Genomic DNA, 26,166 nt, shown 5'->3' with positions numbered 1-26,166 from the left:
TTTGTCTTACATGATAGTAAACTGAATAGCTGATATAACAAAAAAAGCTATTTGAAATTCACCTCTGACTCCAGGAAATTGTGATGGAGTTTTCAGGCAATTACTTTATAGATGTCAGATAAATCAATAATGAAGATAATGATTTGTTGGAGTTGTGGCTCTCCTGTCATCTGTCTGAAACCTCAGTTTGTGTGAGCCAGTGTGAGAAAAGTCACACCTGATTCTAGTTTTTGTGATTGCTGCTTGAGGCTCAGACTGCACTTAACAGAGACTGATTAATCTGAGTGATTGCGAGGCAGGTGAAGGATGCTGCCGTGGATATACACAGTCACAGTTGCACTTTGGGGCAGAGTTTTCAAACGAAGTTTCGGTGACAGACTTGTGTGAGAGAACGGTCTCAGGCTGAAGCGTTATGGCCCAGTTTGATTGCAGAGAAGAGAACAGCTACTCTTTGAACAGTTGCGTCATCACTAATCAACACTCCTACTTTGGAAACAGTCATCTAGTAAATAATTTGACATCACAAATACCAGCCATGAAGACAAGAGAGCAGCTTTCTTCAGGGTTTCACACTCTGGAGAACAACAATGCACAGGATAGCGGAGGCCTTGAGGAGAGCAGAGACTCCCTGAACCAGCTTGAGGTTGGCAGGTAAGGACCACATAGTGCATCTACAAAAGTCAATGTTTTATTTTATGTAGGACTATGGCAGTAAAATATGTTTGTCCTGTTCTAGTTCTCCCATAGACATATCTTCTGCCATCAGGGCGGTGGCCTTAAAGAGCACATGGGATCTGGGGAAAATGCACTCAGTGCCAAAGTTTTCCTCAGTTCCTAGACTTGGAGAAGCCAACTCAACTTCCTTGTTCGATGAAGAGGACAAAAGTTCAGAAGGGTAAGAGAGGCTGTAAATCTGTAGTCTTTATAATCTGTACAGTTAACTAAATTTGGCTTTGCTTATTCAACCCAGGGTAGTAGATCCAGCTGAGGAGGAGGTGCCGAGTGTATCATTCCAGTCAAAGTACATCCACATTTGTAAGTTTACCTTTCTACTTGAGGCCTCTTGTCAGTCATTGGAAAGTATGTATAATTTATATCAATTTCAAGTACCCTGTCTTTCTCCCTTTGCTCTGCAGTCCCACTGTATCAGGACTACTTTCTGCAGGCGGTGAGGGATGATCTGCACAGACTCGACAAGAGTTTTGTGTCTCAACTGATAACACCCCAGTATCTTCAGGGTGTGCAGCCCCGTCTTATCACTGAATGCAGTTTCCCTCAAGTAAACCCTCCTGAAGCGTCTCCATCCTCACCTCCACCTCACCCTATTAAGGCGACTCCGTTTACCCTTTGGCAAGATCTAGATGAGGTGAAGGCATCTGGCCTCCTCAACAGCTTGACCACCAGAGAGATTCGCCTTCAGGAGGTGTGAAAAACTCTATATTTATCTGCTTGTCATTTTAGACATGAGTCTTAACTAATTTTGAGTGATATTGATAATATGAAATTATACTTTTTTTTTTTTTTTTTTTAAATGAACAAGACAGAAGTGTAGCAACGATATTTATTGCCCCTGTGACACTCATGCACACTACACAGCAGAAAAGCAGCTGTAGGGCTGAAAAATGGAGCGACGGCTTTACCATTTACCATAGTGTGATTAATCCTGTAAAGTTTGGCCTGAGGGTGGCACCTGAGAAAAGAACCTAAAATCAGAAGGTTTATTCTCTCAGACTCAAGAGTCAGTCTCAGCTTCCCATTGTCCTACCTGCTCACCTTGCTGAACCTTTTGTTAGCCTCATCATGCTGATGTGTGTTACAGCAGGATATTAAATATGATATAAAATATATCATGTAACCTCTTGTTCTACTGCAAACATTAGCTGGTGGATATTCTTGCAACAACTATGTTAGCATCTAACGTTTACCTCTAGCATTTATTTTTTAGCTTCTTAGCTTACATAAGCATCTTTGGTTTCATTTTTGTAGGATCAGAATTTAGCAAGTCACTTTTAGCCTGTTAGGTTAAAATGTTAGCATTGATATCAGCACAGTACAGGTATAGTTTATGGACTATACTTGTGAATGAAATATGTCTGGCATTTATATAGTTTTTTTTCTTCATTGTCAACAAGTCCCGTGAAATGACCAAAACCAACAGTCCTCTTGTTAATATGTTCCGACATCCCTGCTCTGTTTTTGATACTCGGCTCCCCAGCTGTTCAGTCCTATCTTGTGAAAACGGGTCACAAATACATTTTTCATTTTTATAAAATACTCAGTAACTGGTCACTAATTTTTAGGAATTGTTACTCAAACAGGAGTTAATAGTGCATTAGTTTGGGACTATTTAACAGCTGTAGATTAATACTCATTGCACATTATTAATAGTTTTGGAAAATGGAGGTTGTGAAGAGGAATGAACTATCAGGCTTTGATTATACACAGACGGTGCTTATTCGGACAAGTTCAGTGTTAGTTTTGGTTTTTCGTGGGACAAAAGATCACATGCCTTGTCTTGCGTTTGGTGTCACAGTGAGAACATCCTGGAAAAATAATTTTCTTGCTCACTCATTTTGTTCACTTCAAGTCGATGTTTGAGTTAATCGGATCTGAAGCGTCTTACTTGAGGAGCCTTGGAGTTGCTGTCAATCATTTCCATGCATCAAAGGCTCTGAAACGGACCCTTTCCCAAATGGAGCATCACATTTTGTTTTCCAACCTTCCTCGAGTCATGGCAGCCAGTGAAAAGTGAGAGCTCCACATACACTACTGCTTCTGTTTTTGAACTGGCTGTGATGATGTTGATGCTGAGCTGGTGTCCTGCCTCTTCTAGGTTTCTCATGGATCTGGAAATGCGACTGGGAGAGAGTGTGTTAATGTCTCAGGTTGGAGACGTTGTGCTCCAGCACTGCCCAGAGTTTCACACTCTCTATGTGCCATATGTGACTAACATGATGTACCAGGAAGCCCTTATCAACCAGCTGCTGTAAGTCCCTGTTCTGTGCTCAACACCACTGATGGTACTCCACATCACCAAATTCTTCATAAGCCATATTCAGTCACATCTTCTTTTTCAAGGCAGCAGAACAGAGACTTTCTGTCTTTGCTCAAGAAGCTTGAGAGTGACCCAGTGTGTCAAAGACAAAGCCTCAAGTCATTCCTTGTCCTTCCCTTCCAGAGAATTACTCGCATTAAACTTCTGCTTGAGGTAGCCATCTGATTAGAGTTCAAAAGAAATTCAACTTGGTCCACAATGTTTCCCAAAGTCAGAAGTTGTTTTTGTGTGGGTTTTTTCTTTCATTTCAGAACATCCTGAAACTGACTGAACCAGACTCTGACTCAGTTTCAAATCTTGAAAAAACAATAGAAGCCATTCATGAGGTAATACTGTTTTTTACTTTCAAGTGTTCAGATCTGTACATTCATGCTCAGACGGATGTGAACAGAGGAATGAGATGACTAAGAATGATGTGGTAATGCAAATTTTAGCTTAAAAAAAAAAAAAAAAAAAAGCTGTGAATAAACATGACTTGCCTCTTAATGGAACGCTAACTCTAAAATTAAATGTGGTATCACTATGGTATTTGAGTATTTCAGTTTTATGCTATTTCTTTAAAGTTCAGAGGCATTTCTTTTTAATGTCTTTTGAAAATATCAGTTGCTATTTACTTTGCAGGTTCAGATTAATACTTTGAAATCTAATCAAATAAATTATGCATTATTAGATGTTAAGATAACATCAGATTTAATTTATCTACAGGAGAGATTACACAAGCAAACCAGCAGTATATGAATTCAAACTAAGCCCACCTTTCAGCAGTTGTAACACGATGTACACATTAATGTATTAATAATTATAATCCAATAACGTACATTATTCTGAAGTGTTCCATTCTGCATGATGAGTACTTTTACTGGTACTTTAGGTATATTTTGATGCTAATACTTCTGTACTTGTAACAGTGTTTCTACACTGTGGTGTTGCTAAAAGATCACAGGACTTCTTCCACCACTTCTTTGCCCTCACAGATGGTGGCCGAGTGCGACAAGGGTGTCCGAAAACTGAAACAAATTGAGGAGCTGGTCTGCCTGGAAATGCTGCTGGATTTTGGTGAAGTGAAGGTGACAAATTGCCTTTTTTTCCCCTCCCACTGTAAGATTTCTAATAGACACGAAAACAGACTTGATTCTGTAATGTAACCTGCAGATGGCAGTAACCTCTAACAGACTGCCTCCTTCTCTATCCAGTCAGTTCCTCTGGTCGTAAGTGGGCGTTTTCTGGTGCACCAGGGTCCCATGAGACAGCTGACTGTGGCAGGGACTTACAACTCCAGAACGTCATTCATCGACGTCTACCTCCATCTCTTCAATGACCTTCTGATCATCTCTTTGAAAAAGTACTTGATAAATGGGGGAATTACTAATATTACTTTTCATTTTTAACACATTAAAAGCAAAGCTGCATTTTCTAACAAAAAATCAAAAAGTAAATTGCTTACTTCTGCGGTCTGACCAGCTGCAAGACAAAATGTTTTAATTTTATATTGATAGGACTTGAATCAAAATTCTGTTAATTTCAGTCTTATTTGGGAATACCCTAAACTGTTGGTCATTAAACTGTTTTCACTCTCCATCATGTTCAGGGATCAACGGTTTATAGTTGTGGATCATGCTAAATTCCCCACACACGTGCGCATCGAGCATCTGAAGACTGAAGTCTTGGGTTTACCCCCAGACTCCTTCCTGCTGCATCTCTCTCAAAGTCAAACAGGACATCCGACCGCCATGATACTTGTTACTTACACAAGGTAAGAGAAGCATGTCCTCTGTTCTTAATGACTCATAAATCTCCATTAGCAGCCAGTCCTGCATCTGTGATGCCTGCTGTTTATTTTATTTTTTACTGCAGGTCAGATAAAGAGGCTTGGAAGAAGGTGCTGTTGAGTAAACCCTGAGGGGAACATGATGATTTTAATTTTCTACATCCAACTTGGGTTGTTTTTAACTTGTCCATTAATGTATGCACTTTGATAACTAACAAAACTTTAATGTTCTTCACTCTAATATTTATCTTAACTAACCTGCACTAATGTTCTTGATAAAGGTACTCTACAGTTCTACACACAAAGCACTCAAACATGCACAGAAATCATCACAATTAGACACACAGCAAGTGAGGGGATACTTTTTATTACTGGGGATATTTTTTTTTTTTTTTTTTTCACTTGTATCAAATACTGACCTTTTTATTTCCTAATTAATGAAAAATAAAAAGATTTTCTGACCTTTATCATATCAGCCTGATGCAACAGAAATGTCTATACCTGTCTATATATAAAGATGCTAATAAGAATTATTTTGACAATATTCTAACTCCTAAATGAACAACTTTTTTTGAGTACTGGTGGACAAAACAAAACATGATAAAACAAGAGGCACTTTGTGTTCATTTCTCCCAACTAAACTATGCTAACGACTGCTGAATATCTCACAATCTTTAAGACCGGGCAGTAATAGCATTCCAACTTCATCACATTAATGTATAACCACAATCCCAGACAACATCTGGTCTTATATCATGATGTTGACAATAGGATGGGCCAATTTTAAGACCTTTCAGATCAGTCCATTCATCTCTACAGCAGCTTCCTCGTCTCATCCTGAGGGATCTGAGGCTCTCCCAGACCAGCTGCTAAGTGCAGTCCCTCAAAGGAAGACAGTCGGGGTTGACACTACGTAGAGTCCAGTTCACCTCCGATCTCCTTAAAATCATGCTTAGTGTTAAATTACAGTCTCTTTCTCCTGCTGTGAATGGTGCCTGGCTGATCCAGCTGTAACACAGTCCTGATGCCACAGCTGCTCTGCCAGGCAGTTGAGGAGTGGGGCTACGTCACCCAGCCCATCACTGACCTCCCCTCCCATTCGCAGCAGCGGTAAACTCCATGTCTCCTGGAAGTCCCTCACGTCTCTCTCTGCCACATCACAGTGCATGAAGAGATCAAATCTGAACAAAGCGTTAAGGACTATTGCCTGTCTGCATAGTGATACAGCCAAAAAAAAAAAAAATTGGGATGATTAGCATGTTTTTAGCTGCATACTCAGTATCAGAATTTATATAATAGTGTCAGAATTAAGTCATACATGCATATTAAATTAGCTGGTGACAAAAGTTACTTTATTGAGATTTAAGTTTTGATTGGAACTGTTTCATAAAGTCAACATACAAGTTTTTAAAAAAAGAACACAAAAGGGATACTTGGTGCCAACCACCAGTTTCACAACTCGGCCCACAGGTGGCCCGGTCCACTTGGCAATTTGATTTGCCAGATCGTCAAATGATGTCCTGTCAGTGAAGGAGAACAGGAAAAGGACAGCATCCACCTGCTCCTTGCAGGACTGGGAGACACGGGACAGTGATTTGACAAAATCTGTTAGATTGCTAGTATTTTTATCCACAGTATAATAATACAAAGTGAACACAGTGCCTGTTCTGTTTCTCATTAGTTCACAACTCGGTACAGGAGTTATAAAAACTAAAACTATATTTCATACATACTGGCAGCAGATGGTCAAATCTACGCAGGGCGTTCTCTCCACAGTCCCACAGCTGTAGACGAAAGAAAAGCACTCTGCCACTCTCTCTCAGCTTTACCGGCCAATACACCACTCTTGTCTCAATACCTTCAAAAACAGAAGATAAACAAATATTAGTGGGACATCATTTAAAAACTCTTTAAAAAGTGTTTTTAGTTGTATTATTTAACGTTCAGCTGAGTGACACTGATTCTGTTCCCACTCAGGAAACCATCTGTGTTTGTAACAGACCAATAATCATTCCTTTGGTGGATATTTTAAATTTTGTTGGAAAGTCAGAAATACATTTTGATGAGTTGGCTCCCTCGCTGCAGGTTGTAGTCTTTAACTAACATGGGCAAACAGATGCTATCAGCATGTTGTGCTTCATCAGTATAGAGCAGGGACTTACCTGTTGTTTCGTAGTGCACATTAGGAACATTCAAGCCGGCGAGACGCGCAGCAAGAGCAGTTTTCCCAACTCCACTCTTGCCAGAGATGAAGATCTTATAATGAACTGTGTCCACAGCCACATGTGGGGGCATCACTGGAGATTCCAACAGTCCTGTAAAACAGGTTTTAAAAGGACCACCAGTATTTCGGTAGTCAGTAGCTATGTAAATGTATTCTCATACTGTCTGTGATTAAGCTCTCTTTTAGTCTCTAAATATAGATTATTGCCACCAAGGAAATTACTGAACCAACAGCAGAGACAATTAAAGTCAGTCAAAAGTTTCACAATTACACAAAGTAATTGGCTATTAAGCTTTACTTTTGGCTTCAAAATAGTCTCTGGTTACTTAGCCTTTTATGGTAAATTCTTGTGAACTGAATTATGTCATACCTTTTTAATTTTTTTCAGTTCTGGTTCTGTGCTGACAGTGTTTGAAATGTGATATTTTTTATGATTTCATGTTTAAACAGTCAACTAAAGTTGCAACCTAACAGGTCATTTTCTTTACCTTTTCCTCCTTACATAACCTCAAACTCAAACATAAGTTGCAGAACATTATTTCTATAGCCTCGTAAGACGACTTAGTGTTTACAAATACTAACTCTCTTTCCCTACATCTAAAAGTCATAATAACAAAAGCAACTTCATGTACTCTGCATGTATCTGTACACCACAAACAGTAACCTGGGAGAGGTTCACTTTATGGACACCTTCTCTGGTAGGGATAGTGTGATTTCAACTAGAAAATGCATATTTATCTTCCGGCCACATTTTGTGACTGATTTCTAATAAGGGACTCGTAGCTCAGATGATGATAGAAACGATAAATGTTTCTGTTAACTCTGAATAAAGGTTTTCTTAGTCACAAAAAAGTTACTTTGGAGCAAATTCACTGAAATACTGTTGCATAATCAAGCCCTGGTTACACTATTCATCAGGGGTGGAGGAAAAATTCAGATCCTTTACTTACAAATATGAATACCATGCGTACTTAAAGTATTGAGAGTAAAAATATTCAATGTAGAAAATGCCTGCTGTGACTGCTATACTATTTTACTATATAGTTTATAGTTTAGATTATTATTACTCTGTATGTGTAAACAGCATTTTAATGTTGCATCTGGTTGAGGTGGAGCTGACTTCTAAGTATTTCATATAAGGCTGCAACTGGTCATCATTTTCTTTATGGATTAATCTGTTGAACTAGAAAATAATAACAAATGCACATCACATTTACCCCAAGCCCAAGGTAACACCCTCATATGTCTTATTTTGTCAACCAATAGTGTTGTATTTATATTTATTAAAATAATGAAAAGAAAGCAGCAAGTCCTCACATTTAATCACAATTAATCAACTCATGATTTCAGCTCTGTGTGTATTCTGTTAAATAGTTCATTCTTTAACAAAGCTTCATATTTTATAAGCTCTACATATGTTTTGTATGTAAAATCTAAGTAACTAAAACTTGTTGGAGCTGCAGTGAAGAAGAAATTTAAAGTAGCATGAAAACAAAATACTCAGGCAAAGTAAACAAAATGTGTATTCAAGTACAGAACTTGAGTAAATGTACTTTCTTCACTGTATTGCATTTAAATACGGGGATAACACTGTAATTCACCCAAAATTATTTTTCATACCAAAGTTCTTGCGTCTTTTCTTGTGTAGGATCTTGCTGAAATATTCTTTGCTGTCTTTACATCGATGCCAGTCAGCTACTACGACTGATCCGGGAGGAGGAACTTCTGCCATGTTGGTTATGTGGCTAACTGAGGTAGCATCACAGGGAGGTCAGTTTGGTCCGAGAAAAGACAGACACTCGGTTCCTTGTAGCGGCAGTAGACAGTATTTGAAAGTAATGTTAGTGTCAAAACATTTCAGCCAGTCTTACTGGCTATAAAGCGCTTTAATGACAACAGCCGTGGACGTCAATTAGCATTTTAAGTTTCAGTTGTAGCCACCTGATAAACACTTCCGTAAACTAAAACGTCCCTTGACAACCGCTGCCGTCACTTCCGTTCGTTCGTTATGCTGCCTTCAGGTGCCTCAAAAAGTTGCCAATTGCGTCTTTATCTGGCACTCAACTGTTGTTTTTGGACAAAAATAGGACATTTAATAGAATTACAGCTATTAGTACACTTAAGACAGAGAGTTTTGCAGATTAGCCCTACATTTTTCTGCGCCCAGTGTATTGGCATATAGGTCCCAGAAGTAATTTTTTTGTTTCTATACAATATAATTAACCTGCGATATAGGAAAAGCCCAAAGGGTTGTTTAAAAAAACTTATTGTTGTTCTGAACTTATTTCCAAAATAAAAGACGTCTAATCTAATCATCTGGATTAAAAAATATCTTTAACCCGCTCTCTAAATTGTGACTGGCTGCCATCTTTGTTTTGATGTGGAAATAGGGTCACAACCTGGGTAATAGATTAAAAATCTTTTTTCTTTTTTTATCATGCAGCGGATCAGTGTTTTTGAACGACTGGCTGGGGTTTTCAAACGTCCCCTTTTAACTACCTTTATATAATAATAATAATTATTATTATCTCATTATCAGAGAAACAAATAGTTACCTCTGTGACCCAATTGAGGCTAGCAGCACACGTGCTAATAATTTAATCTAGTAATACAAGATGTGGCTTTATTTCGTCAATTGGGACAGGTTTCTTTGCCATCCATTGTTGTTTCTTAAATATTACACCAAGGTAACACTTTTTAAAATAGTATTTGCGGTGTTGGTGGGTTGAAGTGCACTGGATGAGGTTTCTCATATTTCCGACAGTCACTGAATGGTACATTGTGTGATTCTTTTAACGGCCGCTAGATGACGCTAAAGTCTGCCATTTCACAGGAGGGTCTCTGAGTAGTTTAGTGCTGAGAATTAAAAGACAGCTTGATAATTTGTTATATGTTGAATGCAGAGACAGAAGTAGTTCTAAAATACCCTGTGAGATCTGACAGTCAAGACCCCACTGCTCTCCATGGTCATGGTCACAGACATGGGGTCCACATCTGATGGTAGTTCACATCGGTGGGAAAATGTATTTGTGACTGTGCCATCTTCTCCAAGCTGCACGGCAAAAAACAAATGTTATAAGAACTAAGAAGGAAGGGATAGTGTTATTTTACACTTTATAGACCAGGGGTGGTATTCAAACAATGACAGAAGTCATAAATCACAGGTAGGACATAACATTTGTAAAACTTCTAAACTCCCTAAACCCTTTGTGCTACAGTTAAAGTCTACACTTTTTCTAAATTACAGTTTAAGTAGAATTTCAGCCTAGATTCAAATTTTTATAATTTAACTAAAAGTATTTCAGACATTGAGAAGTTCTGTAATCCAGCCACTAATCCATTAACCCACTCTTTTACAGTCATATTATTCTTTTAAATGCTGCTTTTCATCCACTGTGACATTTCAGGTTGTGAACAATAATCTGCCATCCCATACTCCCAATACTACTTTTTAAATTCTGCATGAATGCGTCACTCAGCTGTCTAATAACTCACTCCTCCAAAAGCATTATCTGTGCTGTTTTGCAGTTATTGTAAAAATTACATCTGACATTTTTCACACCAGGAGCGACTTCATGGCTCACCTTCTCAGCATGGACCTCTATCAGGTTGTTTGAGGATGTGATGATAACATCCTCCAGAGAAAATTCACTCACATCGACTGTGAACTGGAATATGTCTCCAATCGCCTGGATCTTCCCCGTAGGATATGAATGTCCTGCAACAGTCATTTATAGCTTGTAAAATACATACTGTACATTCAAGCCAAGATTTGAGTCCTTACTGATTAGATCTTTCTCAAATCACACATCTGTGCCAATCTTTGCTTAGCTGACCTGTAAATTTGTGTTCTTTGGTGCTCTGCTGAGGTTTTGATCCTGAATCTTCAGAGTAAATAGCTCGACCTTTCTCCATACAGGCTGAGGAAATGAATTGTCTCTTTGTCGACTGTATCTACAATCTAAGAGAGGTAATTCTAATCTAGTGAATTCTCCCTTGTCTCTGATAAAAGGGTCACTGTATATGAGTCTTTTATAGGCTACTTGGAGCTTGCGGGTGCCACGGGGTGCGGGTGTAGCTGGTTCCATGAATGATTCAGATGGACTGGAAAATGACACAGATCGTAGATATTCAGTGTGTCAGAACTGTTGTTGAACTGTTGTTAAGGGGTCCAAAATGTCTTGCCGCACCCCTGACAGAGAGCCTATGGGTCTTGGTGTTTGTGTGTGAGAAAGGGTGTGAAGGAATAAGCTATAATTATCAAGTGTGATATTGAATGAGCTCTCATTCTCAACTTTGAGCCAAGAAATGCAACAATATGACACAACGAAGTAACTTTTAGATAATAAGTTGGGCTTTTTTTTTTTTAAGGCTTTTTAAGGTGGAGGTGTCTCTAAAATGACACTGTATCCATGAATGTCTGGTGAAAACTTTACACAGGCGGGGATTTAATATGTCTGAGTGGCAGTGGTATGATGGAGCAGAGTTGTGTGTACGTGTGACATTCTGCTCCACTTTGGCAAAGTCACTGAGGTTAATCAACTCCATCTGGACGACAGGCGTCACCAAAACAAGCTCCGTGAGGCTGTACTGCTGAGCATAACGAAAGCTGTGAGATAAAAGTTGAGGTGTAACATTTGTTTTAGACTTTCAGCAGTCGTGGTAAATGTATGCAGTAGTTGGCCAGAGGGTGGTGTCAGAATAAAGATATTTGTCAAGTACAGTACAGTTGTGATCATAAAAGTGTTAAGAGGTATGTGTAGCAGTATTACATGGTGTATTTGTGTGAGGATGATGTAAGAGTTTATTTGTAAGATAGCAAGAGAAATGTAAGAAATACTGCCCACATCTTTTCAGAACATTTAGGCAGTACGTGTTTATAAGACCTATTTATGATTTGTACTGGTTGTCATTTTTGTTCAGTTTAAACATGATTATAGTCATAGTTATATGTATATCTATATATCTTAGTTTAGTGTGTTAGCATTTTAATTGTTAATAAACACAACGTAAAGGAATGGCAGTACTCTTTAAGGTAGTTTGTTGAGTATTGGAGAAACTGAAATTTGACATGATTGCATCAGATGAAAAATTAAGGGATCTGTAAAGTTTACAATCCATCCAGAGGTTGTAGAGGTATTTCCCTGTTTTACAAATGTCAGCCTCATGGTGGCACTAGAGGTAAAGACAGGGGATTACCAAAGTCTCTGGGGACCATGAATGTCCGTGTAAAATTTCATGACAGTCCATCAAATTCTTGTTAAGATATTTAAGTGCTGAACGATTGACAAAGTGACATTGCCATTCATAGAGCCATATACTAACATGGCTAAAAAAGCAAAAAACAAATACACATTGACGACTGCTGAGGATAGGAAAGTGACCCAGTCACAGCCAACACTGATTTTATTTAAACACAAAAAAAGCACAGTCAAACTGGCAAACATGGGCCAGTTATCAGTTAGCTCTCATTTAACAAATGACATAAATATAAAATAAAATAAATATTAAATAAAAATGGACAGGTGAATTAAGACGTAGTGTAAACAAATGATATGTGGAAAATGTATCATGTGATACAGAGAGTTACTACAAAACATACGAATGTGTGATCTTTTGCCCTGAGTGGAACATTTATTCCAAATGTAAAAGCAAGTCTTGTTGATCACAAAAAATGTAGCAAAAACAAACTGATTTAAGGATCCAGAAACACTGGCAGGATAAAGTGAGTGCTTGGGAGAAAAAGCCCTTAATCATAAAGAGCTATAAATGTTTCAGTCATTCAGTAAATATAAAGCCAAGTACTCACATTGTCTCTCATTTATTAACTACATCACATGACTTGTTTATATTCAACATATGAAACATTTTGTACATAAAGATAAATTATTCCTCTTCTGTTATCATAAAGTACATAAGTGTTTTCAATCTCAGTCCTTTCTGAGTGGCTTGGGGGATCCTCTTCAGTCATGCCACACTGTGCCAAAGAAAAACACAATCCTGCAGAGTAGCTCAGTTTCATCCCCCCACTTCAGTCCTCTTTCTCCATGAGTGAAATGGCATGGTCGGTCAGTGCTCTTTGATTTGGAGGAATGCTTAGATCACACTGCAAACACGCTGAGGGAGCTGGTCTCGTCTTTCAGGCCCAGGATGCTGTAGGCTATCCTCTTCATGTGACCGGGCAGCCGCACTCCAATATTCCTGATGTCTCTGAAAGGAAATGATAAATTACACTGTTTTTTAGTGTGCTAAAAATAATATGGACTTTGTTTTGGGTACTTGCACCCCTGAAAATATTGTGAAGTAGTTCATAAAGCGAGTGGCTGCATAAATGGTTAAAATAAGTAGCTAAAAGTAATTAATAAACAGCTGAAATAGTAAAATAAAAAATTAGATACATTGTTGAATGATTGACTTGGCCATTCATTTGTATGGAAACATGATCACTTTATACAATGTAGAGTGTTAAAAGGCTGGAATGACTGCTGGAGAAGTTAGAGTAGAAGAGAATGAGAGGAATGATGTGGGCTGAGGCGGTGGGGTATTCCTGCATCACAAACAGGATAACAAATGTTCAAGCTGAGAGCTCAATACATTCTGTGTTACTACGAAATGTGGCATGGTGCCAGATACATCAGTGCAGCTGCACCTGTGCCATGTGTGCACTTACTCATGCCTCAAGGCGAGCACCTGCTCCATGGTCGTGATCCCTGCGCGAGTGAAGCTTTCGTTGTACTGGCTCATTTTGATGGACTCCAGCCACTCGGGCACCGACCTGAACATGGTGCCGTCACAGCCGCTGGTGCTCGGTAGGCGGATGGAAACACTGTAAGAAACAATGTATAATTAGATTACTCATTACCGTTTACTGCTGCTTTATGTACACTGTGCTCATGTGATGATGTTTGAACAAGAGAGAACCAGTTTTACCGTCAACATACTGTAGACCAGACAGTTACAGAATGTTTCAATGACTAATAACTGCTCCAGTTAAAGAGAAAGCGGAAGTAAAACGGCAAATTGTCGTTTTTACACTTTGATTTTTTTTCTCCAGATTAAACAAACAAGATGTAATGTATTAATACTTTGTAATCAAATTTTAAACGTCTATAAAAAAAAAATAGCATTCATACCGTGGATCAAAGTCAGCTATGGTTTTCAGAGACTCAGGGCTTCGGAGAAGTTTGTCCAAAATGTTGACAATGTCTGAGAAGCGAGGTCGTTTGGAGCGGTCTTGCTGCCAACACTGGAGCATGAGCTGGTAGATAGCGGACGGGCAGTCCATCGGAGCAGGAAGCCTGAAGGCCTCGTTGATCGCCTTCATGACCTGAGAAAGAGACCAGGGCAGAGTGAAGGCAGTGCTTAGATTTAAATTATAATAATAACTGAAGTGACTGACAAAGAGTTTGCATTGGCAGCAGTCCAAAAAAGTGCTGTATTCGTATGTTGATGTTAACATCTAATTTGAAAGAGGATGGTGGGAAACTACATAGGATCAGTCAACTTTCAATCACCACCTACCCTGCGCACAGTCTCAGTGGTAATATACATTAAAGTTTGACCTACACAGGCCAAAACAATCCCTCATCTCAACCATAAGAGTTGGAAAGAAGATCTGACAGATGAAATATACCTCATGGTTGCTCATGTCCCAGTAGGGCCGTTCTCCAAATGCCATGACTTCCCACATGACGATGCCGAAGCTCCACACGTCGCTGGCTGAAGTGAATTTCCTGTAAGCGATGGCCTCAGGGGCGGTCCAGCGAATGGGGATTTTACCTCCCTGACAGAGGAGATAAATTAACAAGTCGTGAATGGAATGGAAACACATGGTGCTGAAAGATCAACACTTTAGATTGGACACTTGAGAGCAAAAATATCATTAACAGGCTGACATTGGTTACTAGAAAAAAAGGGGGGGGTTCTTTCTGCTGCTGTGCTTTTAGGCTGTGAAATATAGCTGTAAGACTTACTCTGGTTGTGTATGTGCCCTCGGCATCGTCCTCCAGCACACGTGACAGACCAAAATCAGACACTTTACACTCCAGGTTGCTGTTCACCAGAACGTTTCTTGCTGCCAGGTCACGGTGGACATAACTCATGTCAGAGAGGTATTTCATGCCAGCAGCTATTCCACGCAGCATTCCCACCAGCTGATACACAGGAATCTCTCCATCACGGTCCTAAAGGGAACAAAACATGCATTGTTTAAAACTTATACTTTATTCTTAATTGAGTTTTATTGTGCTATAATTTCCAGTCTTTGTCTGTTTTTGCTTTTTACTGTTTGTACTGCACATACATAAAAGAAAAAGTTTGACATTCTGGGAAATGTGCTCATTAGTTTTCTTGCAGAGGATTAGATAATAAGGTATATCGAGTTTTCAAGGAATACAAATATTAAGGAATAAATACATTAAGTTTAAAGTCATGTGACCGTCCTGTTTGCAACAACGACAACCTACCTTCAAATATGTGTCTAGAGCTCCGTTCTCCATGTATTCAGTCACTATCATGGCATGCTTGACTGAAAATTAAAACAAAAAAAAAAACTTAGTTAGATGGTACTGAAAGAAAAACATACACACAGCTGATAGAAATAAGTTGCAAACAACGGTTTGACTTCTGTCGGAGGTCACGACTCACATTTGGTGACAACTCCCTCCAGGCGGATGATATTTGGGTGCGAGAACTGCCCCATGATGCTGGCCTCGCTCAAGAAGTCCTGCCTCTGTTTCTCTGAGTACCCTGGCTTCAGGGTCTTGATTGCTACGGCAACCTCGCTTCGCCCAGGAGCCTTCATCACACCCCGAAACACTTCCCCAAACTCTCCTGATCGGCAGACAGACAGCAGGAGGAAAGGTCAGAAACTGCAGCGCTCTGACATTTTATTAACTGGAAGGTAAATTGTTTAAAAACACGTACCTACACCGATGACTTTTTGTTTGCTAATCGCACTCTGGTCAATTTCTTTGACAAACTTTTGGATGGCAATGTTTGGGTCCTCATACATGTGTGGATCTACGTATGTCTTCAGAGGCTTGAGCTGATCTGAGGATGAAATAATGACCATTATATAAGACCAAAACTGTTTCAACAGTAAATAATCAGAATTATTTTTGTGTGTGCTGTTTTCTAACCTGTTGAAAAGTAGGGATCCTCTGGTCCTCCTCTGCCGCGAGAGCTCAATCTCCTGAGAGGAAAACAACACTAGTCACTAAAGGACTAAACAGAATACAGACTGGCTTTTTAGTAATTGCAGGTCCATCCTGGCTCAAAAAAACCAAGGCTGTATTCAATAACAGCACCAGCTATTACTCATAAACCCCCCTAAGCTGTCGTACCAGAGTGTCCTTAATTTACTTGAGTTTGTGGCATGTAATCACACAGTCTGCATTTTTGTAGATAGCATTTATCTGAATGACACAGGCGTTGAATGTGGATATGAAGAGCACTGATACCAACCTTTTACGCAGCAGCAGGACAGCCACCACAACAAGCAGAATAAGTGCTACTCCGACTATAGCTCCCATCACCATGGTGGAGTTGTTCTGGATCTGAGACTCAGCTGAGCAAAAATCACAGAAACAGAAACATTTATTAACTCGACTGTGAAATAAAAGTTTATACCAAGTGGCATTTGAGAAGCGGTTCATCTTCTGTAGATTTTAAGGTTGCTGGTACCTAATGGTGAAGTATGAAACTCGTACTCCGCGCTGTAGCTGCCAGGGTTGCCTTCAGGACTCAGTGCCTGGACCCTGAACATGTAAGTAGTGTCTGGTGTCAGGTCGTTAATCTGAACAGAGTTTTTCTCCAAAATCAGGACTGTGTAGGTGGTCACATCACGCTCGCCATCATCATCCTGCGAGGAGAAAATTGAAAGTGGGTGGATTTAAATAGATTTCATACCAGAAATCCCTTAAGTACCTTTTAAAAACTTTGAATGAGGGAAGAAAAGACAAATGAGCACAAAGCACTCTGTCTTACTTTTCTGCGGTACATAAGCTCATAGCGCTGACTGATGTGGGCCGGAGGTTTGCGAGACAGAGTCCAGGACAGAGACAGACTGGTAGGGCTGTGATCATCCAGATGGATCAACCTCACCTTGGGGGGATCTAGCAGTCGGTGAGAGGCAGAAAGCAAAATAATGGTTAGTGACTAATCGCAGTGTTTGGAAAGGACATTTGGAAATGAAAGCCTTTGGGATTCAGTGGGTCAGACTGAATTCCTCTTTGTGTAGTAAGCACAAAGTTTTTACTGACTGACACAATATTACATGAAAAAATGTCTAAACATTTTTGTCACTCTTTTCATCCTAATGTTCCTAGACCTTTTGAAAAACTCAAGTTTTATAACCTTGATATTTCCTAATTTTATGAAAACTGCTTGTAAACATGATTGTGAACTTATGATTTCAGAAGGATTGATTTCAGACATAAAATGACACAGCTGTAAAACATGGTTAAATGTTCATACGCTCTATGTCTGTGACTCTTGATGACAGTACTTCTTACGTAGCTCTACTCGTGCCAAAAAGAGATTAGATTAGATCTCTATTGTTGGAATTTTGTTTTATCAAATGTGCAAGTTCAGCTTGTTGCAAAGGGAAGGGTTACCACTTCACCAGAAAAGAAAAACAGAAAAAATATATATATATATAGGCTTTACATGTGACCACGCTCACCAGTATAGTCCAGAGCAGTTGTGATGGTCGCTATGGGCCTCTCAGTGCTGTACTCAGACACGCCACTGTGAGCCTCCACCGTGAACGTGTAGTTCAGATGAGAATCCAAGTCAGTAACGACAACTGTGGTTTCTTTCAGGTCTGTAGCACTTGGCTCGAAATGGATCTTTTCGCCACAGGGGACGCACAAGGCTCCTTCACAGCGCTCACACACCACACTGTAGGTGAGGTCACTGCGGCCCCCGGTCACCAGCGGTGGGCTCCAGGACAGCTGCAGCCTGCTCTCTGCTGACAGGGTGGTGGAGGTGAGATCACGAGGGGCACTGGGTGGAGCTAAGGGAAGGAAGAGGATGACAGAGCAGTTAGATATGTCCTCCAATCTGCCTCTAATGAGTATAAAAGTTGACTTTTTCAGTAATATGTAAGCGAGTGGGGTTGTTACCAGAGCAGGGGGATGTTGGAGGGTCTGAAGGGGAGCGGAAGAAACCTTCCTCACATTGACAATCACTGCCGCCGGCAGCAGAGGGCTTGGTGTTATCAGGACAAACCTGACATAACTCGCTCGATATAGATGGCTTGAAGTAACCTGGCTTGCATGCTGTGTGAGAGAAAAAGGTGTGTTTTAGTTCATGCATGACATATTGGAATAACTGTGAAAGGGACAAACACAGGAAGGGACAACTGATCAAAATTTAAACAATGAAGCTGTCTCTGTAATACCAGCCCTTTCCACCCAACAGGAAGCATTTGTTGGTAGTAACCTATAATCACTGAGTCTTTGTATCCAGAGAATGAAAAGGGATTTCCCTGACGATCTGCCTCCACTTGCCTTTTTTCGCCTGGAGGCCTAATCTCAGGTCACACTGCCGGTGTCAACCGGATGACAGCAGTGCATTAAATCCATCAGGTGATCTGATCTGCCTTTCCACTGTGAACTCTCAGCTCATATTCTCTGGCAGGCAGATAATATTTGTGTTTTTGCCAAAAGGAAATGGCACCTTGGACACTGGTGGAGTGCTGTGATGAACATTTCAGTACCCAGATAAGCAGCCTTCCAGGGCATGGGAGGTTAATGAACATGCAGACTGGACAGAAACCGGGACGCAAGAGCAAGTCAGTGTGAGACTGATGTTTCCTCCCTTTCTTCCTTCCTTCCGCTAACCCCCGACACCAGTCACAAATTACAGCATGTAAGGTTAAATAGTTAGTGGACAAGAGAATCAGGAAAGAGGAAAAGCTGCTGGAAACAAATATGTTTTTCAGTGTGTTCATGGAAACAGATGCACATACTTTCTGGGGTGATAAAGGCCTCAGAGCACAGTAAAAAAAAAAAAAAAAAAAAAAAAACTTTAAAAGATTGGATCTTATGAAAGATCTCCTGTTTCTGCTTTCACTCTGCTGTCTCCCTAGGGAGCAGCCTTTCATGTGGCCCCTGTGCTGGTGGCCGAGAAAAGAGGTCGAGTGAACCCTGGATTGAAGACGTGGTCGCATTACTTCACCACCAAGGCAGAAGGACCTTTGCACTCTTGAGTATTGCCGCAGTGCAGGAGAAGCAGCAGGTTGAGTTTGAGTAGGAGGGATAGAGATGAATAGATGGGTGGATGGGGGATGGGGGGTAAAGGTCTGGAGCACCAACAGAAGTTCTCTCTGGGGAGTCACTTGGCGGCAGTGGGGGTGTAGCTGAGGTCTTTTCGCATAAGAAAAAGGGGCCAGCCCATTTCATCTTGAGCTGGAGCAGCAGGACCTCTGTCACGTAGCAAAAGAAACTCCAGGCCTATTCATCTATTGTCTCTGAGATTGGACAGAGCGGTGCCATAAATATGTTGCATTACTCATTATACAGCTCGCAAATGGCGGCATGTGTGCAAAGCATGAATACAAACATTGTTAATGCAAATATTGGCAGTGACTAAGTCTCACTACTATTTTTATTATCGTACTTTGTTAAAAACTTTGCTAATCTACAAAAATTTGAAAAATCTTTTTGAATCTGATCCAAAACTTTAATTCATTAAACAAAGTTTTAATTTCACTTGATGGAAAATTCTGCTTCCCACACTCTCTTTGACTACAACACACATGTGAAAAGGACTTATGATCCGCACCGGTGCATCTGTTAATTGAATCTGTTTTTTGCTCTTTGTGTCAGCCCATTGTTCTAATGAGTGGGAACATGGATTAGGGAGCTCGTTGCGTGTGTTAACAACCGGATGAAAGAGCAAAGGGAGGCAAAGCGATGCATGTCATTGGCTAACAGCTGTCCTGTTGCTCTACTAATCCTCTTGACTAAATTACACTCCACACCTAACTAAGCAGCCACGAAACTAACCACCCTCATGCACCAACTGTCGACTCACTCCCCACCCTCTGACTCCAAGGACAACCTGCTTATTTGTGTCAGTCAGCATTCCTCCTCATCTCACTTTACTTCCTTTTCCCACAACAGTTGGGCTCTTCAGTGGAATCCACATGCAGGCCATGAGCCTGGATAAGGATATCACTTTCTACAGTTAACCTAAAAATTGGAATGAGACTGTGGGTTTCTTACATTAGAGAGTTGGCTGGGAGAAGCAAGAACATTGTGTTTCACTTACGTAATAAAACATGTTTCCTGCATCCTAATATACAGGTCATCCTCCAGACTTTTGAATCACAATTTTTCCAGTCAAATATTTCCTGTCTTCCTCTCAACAGCTGCCTGCCAACTTCCGTTTCAGGTGCTCGCCTCAGAGTCAGGAACTTAAAAGTCTAAAACATTCCTGCCTTGACTTCCGTACTTAGACCGCCTTAATTTCTACAACCTTAGCACAAGTTTCACTCTTTGAAGCACAGGAAAATGCAAAATGGAAGTTTTATTGTCACAAAAGCCCAACCCAAAGCTTTTTTTTTGCATTTATGGTTCAAAAAACAACTTTAACGATGAATCAGCTATCAATATAGCTGGTGAGTCAATTTTTTATCAATCATCTAACTGATTAAACACTAAATTCTTTCAGCTTATAAGATTAAAGTGCTCATTTCAAAAGGAACAGATTCCATGAGGAAACCAAACTCTGCCAGTTAAGGTGACTCGTACCATCAGGAGTCATAAACCACAGCCTGACTCAGTATAACCTCCAAAAGGTGTGTCGGCCTCATCCCTGTAATCTGTGGTTTCTGTCGCCTCGGCAACTGACTCAAAACAAATACTTGTGAGGAGACGACACACCACTCAGGTAGTCATTCTGACACATTCACACGGCCCTTCCTTTAGTCAATCAGTGCTGTAGGTGACGCGAGGGTGAAAGAATTCCTTTCAGAAATCCCCACAGCATACTGTGCCCTTCCTCCCTCCTTCCTCTTCTCTCTGTACCCTCTCTCCTCCCACGTTTCCTCCAGACAGCTCAAAACACCACACCCCAGAATGCCAACTTCCACACAAACAGCAGGAGCACATACAGTATGAATGCCACAGCTATGTCATCTACTGTACACAACTATGTGTTTTGTTTTTTGTTTTTTTACCTTCTACTGTAATTACTATAAATATCCATGGAGAAAAGAAAATGTTTTACAAAGATATTTAATGCTTAAATATTTTAGTTTCAACTCTTGGGCACTGAATTATGGAATAATAGTGTCCATCAACACATGTTCAAATTCTAATAAAATTTAGTATGCATATATGCATCTTTGAGCATACTTTTGTAAACACACAACAAAACTCAAAGTCCACATTGGGACACATCTTCTTGTACTGTACGTTATCACCCCCAGCCATGGGCCTATCCATAAAACAGAGTCTCAGCCCAGCCCCATTCCTACGTCCTGAGAGAAAGACAGTGGAAAGAATGTGCTATTGGCCAACAGGTGAGAAGATGTTGAAGTGCTGATGGGAGTCTGTTGAAATTTTTGTGCTTTTTATCTGTCATTTCAAGCAATCTGTGGTTGCCTCAAAATCTAAACAAAGCAGACAGGTTCAGACACCTTCCCTGTATCTTCTCTTTTCCTGCGCCAAGTCCTGCTGTACCTGAACTATTTCAAGACAGATATGGTGTGTTTTCCAGCACATCTCCAAACAAACCAGACACAATAAACATTCCTATGCGCTCATTCCTCACACCTTGCCAAAACCGTGGTTGGAGGTGTTTCATTTGCTACGACTCACATAGCAACACAAACACGTCTCAATTGAGTGCATGGCATATTTCTGGCAGTGCTTACCTTGGCAGGAGTCCCCGGTGGTTTCGTAGCCGGAAAGACACTGGCACTGACCCACAGGAACCACCCATTCACCCTCAGCTGTGCAGTAGATGCGTGGGGTGGCCTGACTGACGGCATTCTCCACACAGGCTCCCTCCACCTCCCTGAGAGCGTCTGCCACCGTCTCCGGGAAGGCTGCCAAGCTCTGCACTGTGGATGGGCATGTCTTGTAGTAAACTCTGACTGAGAGCAGCGCCACACAAGCGCCCATGTCCTGAAAAGCCAGGTAAAAGCCCTTTCTGGACAGAGGCCCCACGGTCCTCGTTTCTGTGTTGACCTTCAGCACACGGCCCCGCGTGACCTCATCAGGAGCAATGGTGGCCACTTTGCGGAACTGCCCTTTGCGGAAGTTGGTTCCCACATCAGCATCAGCCTCTGAGATGAAAAGGTTGAAGGTTTCTTTGCAGGCGACAGAGGCGCCATCAAATGTGTTGCAGTCTCGTACAACAAAACGGACCTCCACAGAGACACGGGTTGTCCCCGGGCGCCGCTGAATGAATGTTGTACGTAACCAGTTATCCTGTTCAGTAGAGTCTATGCTACAAACACTGTATGTATAGAAAAGTGAGCCATTCACCACTGTCTGGACTATCTCCCACTGTAAGACAGAAATAGGCAGAGAGAGGAGAGGAATCAGTTTAAGGGGCAAAAGTCAAACTACAACACCAAACTAAACAACAATAATGAAAGGAGAAAAAGCATTATTTTCAGTCAAGAAGTACAGGGTTCAGAGGCTTTGTTCTTTCCAAGAACCAGTTTTACTGATGAGACACCTCTTCTTTCATGCTGAGTGAGAAGCTCATAAAGTTCAGAAGTGAGCCCAAGCTTTTTTTTTTCCACACATTAAGATTACTGGCCTCAACATGTGCTGCGCTCACGACGTGTGTGGTTTTCCATTAACGCACAAGGGTGCATGTGTGTGAGACACACATAAACCCAGCAAATACTACCGTAGAATACCAACTAACATTTTATGATAGTTAAATTAGCTTTATAAGCATAGTGCAAAGGCACGGCAGCATAATTGGCAGCAATTAAGACTTTTTAAGAGGGGGAAGCAATGACAAGTAGAAAGATTAAAGGCTTGTATTTAATATTAAAATTACCTCATATGTTAGCAGTACTGGTGTGCTTCGGGGAATAAATCAATGCTTAAATATACATTACTTTAACTCTTGTAGAAAAGAGGGGCAAAGTAAATGTGATATATTTCAAAATGACATCAGTACTAGTTTAAAAAAAGTGAAATTGGTTCCATTAGATCAGAGCAGCACTTTAAGACACACAGTAGATCATTTAAGTCTGTGATTTTCATAGTCAGACATATTATATCCTCTTCAGCCAATCACTTATAATTACTTTCCAACTTTTGTTTAAATATGTTTGCTGAAGCCACAAGTACATATTGCAAATAATTATCTCTAGTACAATTTTAACTACAGTGTGAGAAAGCTGGATCAGAACAAAGCAAAGTTTGACAGACATGCGGAAATCCTATCTGATAAAACGGGTATCCTCAGATCTTTGAAGAGTCACACAGAAAACATAACCCACACAGTGGAAGTGGCAATGTCCTGTTGCTTTTTTTAGATGGAAAGCCACTGAACTATAGATAGAGGGATGGTTCTCCACATATGGACCACTCTTTCTTTTCTTTTACTCATGTCTTCCCACTGTACAGATCATCTTGCTACTGTAATCTCTAAATCCAGGGAGGAATCATGTAGAGAAACATCTTAAATTTTAGTTTTATGGTTTAATGTTGGAATGAAAACTATCTACTGTGATTGTGTAAAATGCACTTTGGTACTGTAAATTTAAATGTGGGTTGATCTTTGACATTTTAATGGCATTCATAAGTTCTTTATGAAAGGGTAGTGTTTAACACGAGACTAGCTGAGCTCTGCCAAACCTCATCTAGCTGCCAATCATTCCATCTGTCCCAGAGAGCTTTTTTAGTAGACTGAATGAGCAGAGAAAGGCCTCTGTTATTGTTGCTAAACGGAATTTAAATTCACATGTGAACAAATCTTCAGCTGCCGTTTATTTATTTGTTGTCACACAGGGAGAGACTGTTTCAAGTCTTCAACCTGAAGTCTTAAAAATGCCTGTTGAGGTATAAATACTCACTCCGTTCTCATATGGCAACGTCAACCACCCCAACTCTGATCCTGAAGATCTCATATCCAGCAGTACTTCTACAGGGACAAACAGAAAAACATATGATATAATTATAACAAACACACAAGTGGTTTAGCCACCTGATGCATCAAAGAAAATATTTTACATAATACAATTCACATTTAGCTATTAAAGAAAGTCACTAGTACTCATTTACAGGTCTAATTATGGCATCTGTAATACACAGACGGTGTAGTATCTATTTGTGTTTGATGGGCTGTTAAATTGTTAGAAATAATTATGATTTGACTGTAGAATTAAATCATCTGCCTTGATCTCCGGGGCCAACAGCTTTATGGGGGGCACATGCCATGCTTTGACAATTTAATCAAGCATGTCGGTTTGATTCAGGACTTCATTAACCGTGTCCTCCAGGTCCAACATACAGGACTAATAATGTATGAGAAAGGCGTGGGCAGTTAAATTGCCATGACGAGAGAAATACATGAATCTGCGCAACAAGTGAAACAAAAGGTCCGACATGTTTAGACATCTCCCAGGTGCCCCCTTGTCCCCTAAATTGTCAAAGGACAGAAATTACACTTCAACTATTCATTTAAGAAGAAAATAAAGTTAGGATAAACAAGACAATCAGATTTTCTTGATAATTTACATCATTCTAATCGGTTTAGATGAGGTTCAAATAGTAAAACTAACATTAGTATACACATCACGTTAGTTTTTGTGTAATAACTGGGAAAGAAAATGGAACAAAAGGTCCTGTATGTTGAAGCATAAGTAAAATTTAAAGCAGGTTACAGATTCCAACCTCTTGACTCATGAGGTGCGGCAAAGCTGGGCTACACTTTCATTTCCTTTTACATAACGTGTTAAAAGTACTTACGTTCTTTCGACTGGAGGCTGATAAATACTTGGTTAATAAATAAAAACAGGAATAAGATGACCCGACGGAGCTCCATGTTGCCACAGCACAAAATAGAAAATATTTGGTGGTTTCGTATCCCAGAGCCTGTCCGCTCTCCTCCGTCTGTCCGGCACTAACTCCACTTTTCCAAACACTTCACTCTACCGGCTGAGTGAGCACGAGCCCATAACCCATTCAGAAAACAGGTGGCGGGCAGTGGCCCCGCCCTGCGGTCTTTGGAATGAGGAAGTTCCCCCGAATATGGTAACCAAGGGGCGGGGCCAGAACTGACCACATCTGTTTCATTGAGGAGAATGAAGGCCTTCATAAAATGCACTGTTAATGTATTAATTCTTTTAAAATGTCAACTTCAGAGATGCAGCGATTAATCAGGTGGTCGATTGACAGAAAAATAATCAGCAACTAATTTTAATTTAAGTTACATTTCAAGCAGAAATGGCTGATTCTCAAAGTATCACAATAAACTATATATTTGGTCAAACAAAACCAAAAATTGTGATCATGGATTCAGTGAAACTGATAGACAATTTGTACTACTTTATTTTAGACAGTTTATTAATCAAGAAAATAATTGGTAAATTCATGGATAATGAAAATAATCATTAGTCATAGCTGTAATCAAGATTAAACCAAACTCTTCTCAAGTATCATGTATATCCTACACATCAATTAAAACTAGGTCAGTCAGCTGACTTATGTTATCAAAAACCTTAATGCAAAAAAAAAAGCAGTTTATTTGTTTAAACATTTTATAAATGTAACAAATAGTGGTGGGAGAAGTATTACATTCTATTAAAAAGGGAAAAAAGTAATTACAGTGTAAAAAAAATTGCAAGTAAACGTTCTACAGTCAACACTGTATTTTGTCTTTTGTCAGCAAAATGTACTTGAACTAACAAAAGTAAAAGTGATCTTGCAGAATGGCCCTTTCAATAAGCCCGTTATCAGAATTAATTATTATTAAAATATATTTAATTACTCTACACCCCTAATATCAAGTTCACTAGTTAAAAGACTTGGTAGTGATTCAAATATCACAATAAATATTAAGCACTTCAAATCATTAAATGCTGAGATTTCAACAAGGAAACACATAAAAGATTGTTTTATTTGTTGTTTGTTTGTT

General features: G+C 40.0%; 4 protein-coding genes across 4 annotated transcripts; 1 reads left to right on the top strand and 3 right to left on the bottom strand.

The window, feature by feature from the left end:
• Positions 1-307: 307 nt before the first annotated feature.
• Positions 308-5,290, top strand: LOC111651094 (rho guanine nucleotide exchange factor 19). The gene is made up of 12 exons (XM_023401046.2): positions 308-651; positions 737-895; positions 971-1,035; positions 1,137-1,423; positions 2,588-2,748; positions 2,834-2,986; positions 3,079-3,208; positions 3,307-3,381; positions 4,030-4,122; positions 4,249-4,397; positions 4,644-4,808; positions 4,910-5,290. Exons 1-12 carry the CDS (start codon positions 413-415, stop codon positions 4,953-4,955), a joined length of 1,722 nt encoding a protein of 573 aa, XP_023256814.1. The 5' UTR covers positions 308-412; the 3' UTR covers positions 4,956-5,290.
• On the bottom strand, positions 5,175-9,008 carry cplane2 (ciliogenesis and planar polarity effector 2). The gene is made up of 5 exons (XM_023401047.2): positions 8,668-9,008; positions 6,986-7,138; positions 6,557-6,681; positions 6,257-6,396; positions 5,175-6,004 (listed from the first exon to the last, which is right to left on the bottom strand). The coding sequence occupies exons 1-5, from the start codon at positions 8,777-8,779 to the stop codon at positions 5,782-5,784; spliced, it is 753 nt and encodes a 250-aa protein (XP_023256815.1). The 5' UTR covers positions 8,780-9,008; the 3' UTR covers positions 5,175-5,781.
• A 609-nt stretch (positions 9,009-9,617) lies between these two features.
• LOC111651093 (heat shock protein beta-7-like) lies at positions 9,618-10,978 on the bottom strand. The gene is made up of 3 exons (XM_023401045.2): positions 10,884-10,978; positions 10,632-10,765; positions 9,618-10,099 (listed from the first exon to the last, which is right to left on the bottom strand). The coding sequence occupies exons 1-3, from the start codon at positions 10,960-10,962 to the stop codon at positions 9,965-9,967; spliced, it is 348 nt and encodes a 115-aa protein (XP_023256813.1). The 5' UTR covers positions 10,963-10,978; the 3' UTR covers positions 9,618-9,964.
• A 1,435-nt stretch (positions 10,979-12,413) lies between these two features.
• Positions 12,414-25,186, bottom strand: LOC111651101 (ephrin type-A receptor 2-like). The gene is made up of 17 exons (XM_023401054.2): positions 24,999-25,186; positions 24,104-24,171; positions 21,935-22,571; positions 18,174-18,329; positions 17,732-18,064; positions 17,035-17,162; positions 16,732-16,909; positions 16,513-16,615; positions 16,188-16,240; positions 15,973-16,098; positions 15,694-15,879; positions 15,513-15,574; positions 15,021-15,230; positions 14,681-14,830; positions 14,181-14,374; positions 13,718-13,873; positions 12,414-13,257 (listed from the first exon to the last, which is right to left on the bottom strand). Exons 1-17 carry the CDS (start codon positions 25,072-25,074, stop codon positions 13,149-13,151), a joined length of 2,925 nt encoding a protein of 974 aa, XP_023256822.1. The 5' UTR covers positions 25,075-25,186; the 3' UTR covers positions 12,414-13,148.
• Between the last annotated feature and the right edge of the window lie 980 nt (positions 25,187-26,166).

This window comes from Seriola lalandi, unplaced genomic scaffold (genome assembly GCF_002814215.2).
Source record: "Seriola lalandi dorsalis isolate HSWRI2012SDOR001 ecotype SW California unplaced genomic scaffold, Sedor1 jcf7180002053395, whole genome shotgun sequence".
Classification (NCBI taxonomy): domain Eukaryota; kingdom Metazoa; phylum Chordata; class Actinopteri; order Carangiformes; family Carangidae; genus Seriola; species Seriola lalandi.
Note: the sequence above shows the minus strand (reverse complement) of the source record. Positions and strands in the feature narration are given on the sequence as shown.

What these genes read in the sequence shown, in the direction of transcription:
- LOC111651094 (XM_023401046.2), top strand. Translation starts at nt 413, where the DNA reads ATGGCCCAGTTTGATTGCAGAGAAGAGAACAGCTACTCTTTGAACAGT. An exon ending in TGGATTTTGGTGAAGTGAAG is followed by an intron (nt 4,123 to 4,248) that starts GTGACAAATTGC and finishes TTCTCTATCCAG; the next exon opens with TCAGTTCCTCTGGTCGTAAG. An exon ending in CTGATCATCTCTTTGAAAAA is followed by an intron (nt 4,398 to 4,643) that starts GTACTTGATAAA and finishes CATCATGTTCAG; the next exon opens with GGATCAACGGTTTATAGTTG.
- cplane2 (XM_023401047.2), bottom strand. Translation starts at nt 8,779, where the DNA reads ATGGCAGAAGTTCCTCCTCCCGGATCAGTCGTAGTAGCTGACTGGCAT. An exon ending in TGTGCACTACGAAACAACAG is followed by an intron (nt 6,682 to 6,985) that starts GTAAGTCCCTGC and finishes CTGTTTTTGAAG; the next exon opens with GTATTGAGACAAGAGTGGTG. An exon ending in AAACTGGTGGTTGGCACCAA is followed by an intron (nt 6,005 to 6,256) that starts GTATCCCTTTTG and finishes CGCTTTGTTCAG; the next exon opens with ATTTGATCTCTTCATGCACT.
- LOC111651093 (XM_023401045.2), bottom strand. Translation starts at nt 10,962, where the DNA reads ATGGAGAAAGGTCGAGCTATTTACTCTGAAGATTCAGGATCAAAACCT. An exon ending in CAAAGAACACAAATTTACAG is followed by an intron (nt 10,766 to 10,883) that starts GTCAGCTAAGCA and finishes TGACTGTTGCAG; the next exon opens with GACATTCATATCCTACGGGG. An exon ending in TAGAGGTCCATGCTGAGAAG is followed by an intron (nt 10,100 to 10,631) that starts GTGAGCCATGAA and finishes TTTGCCGTGCAG; the next exon opens with CTTGGAGAAGATGGCACAGT.
- LOC111651101 (XM_023401054.2), bottom strand. Translation starts at nt 25,074, where the DNA reads ATGGAGCTCCGTCGGGTCATCTTATTCCTGTTTTTATTTATTAACCAA. An exon ending in ATAGCTGACTTTGATCCACG is followed by an intron (nt 13,874 to 14,180) that starts GTATGAATGCTA and finishes TGTTTCTTACAG; the next exon opens with TGTTTCCATCCGCCTACCGA. An exon ending in GTGCTCGCCTTGAGGCATGA is followed by an intron (nt 13,258 to 13,717) that starts GTAAGTGCACAC and finishes ATTTCCTTTCAG; the next exon opens with AGACATCAGGAATATTGGAG.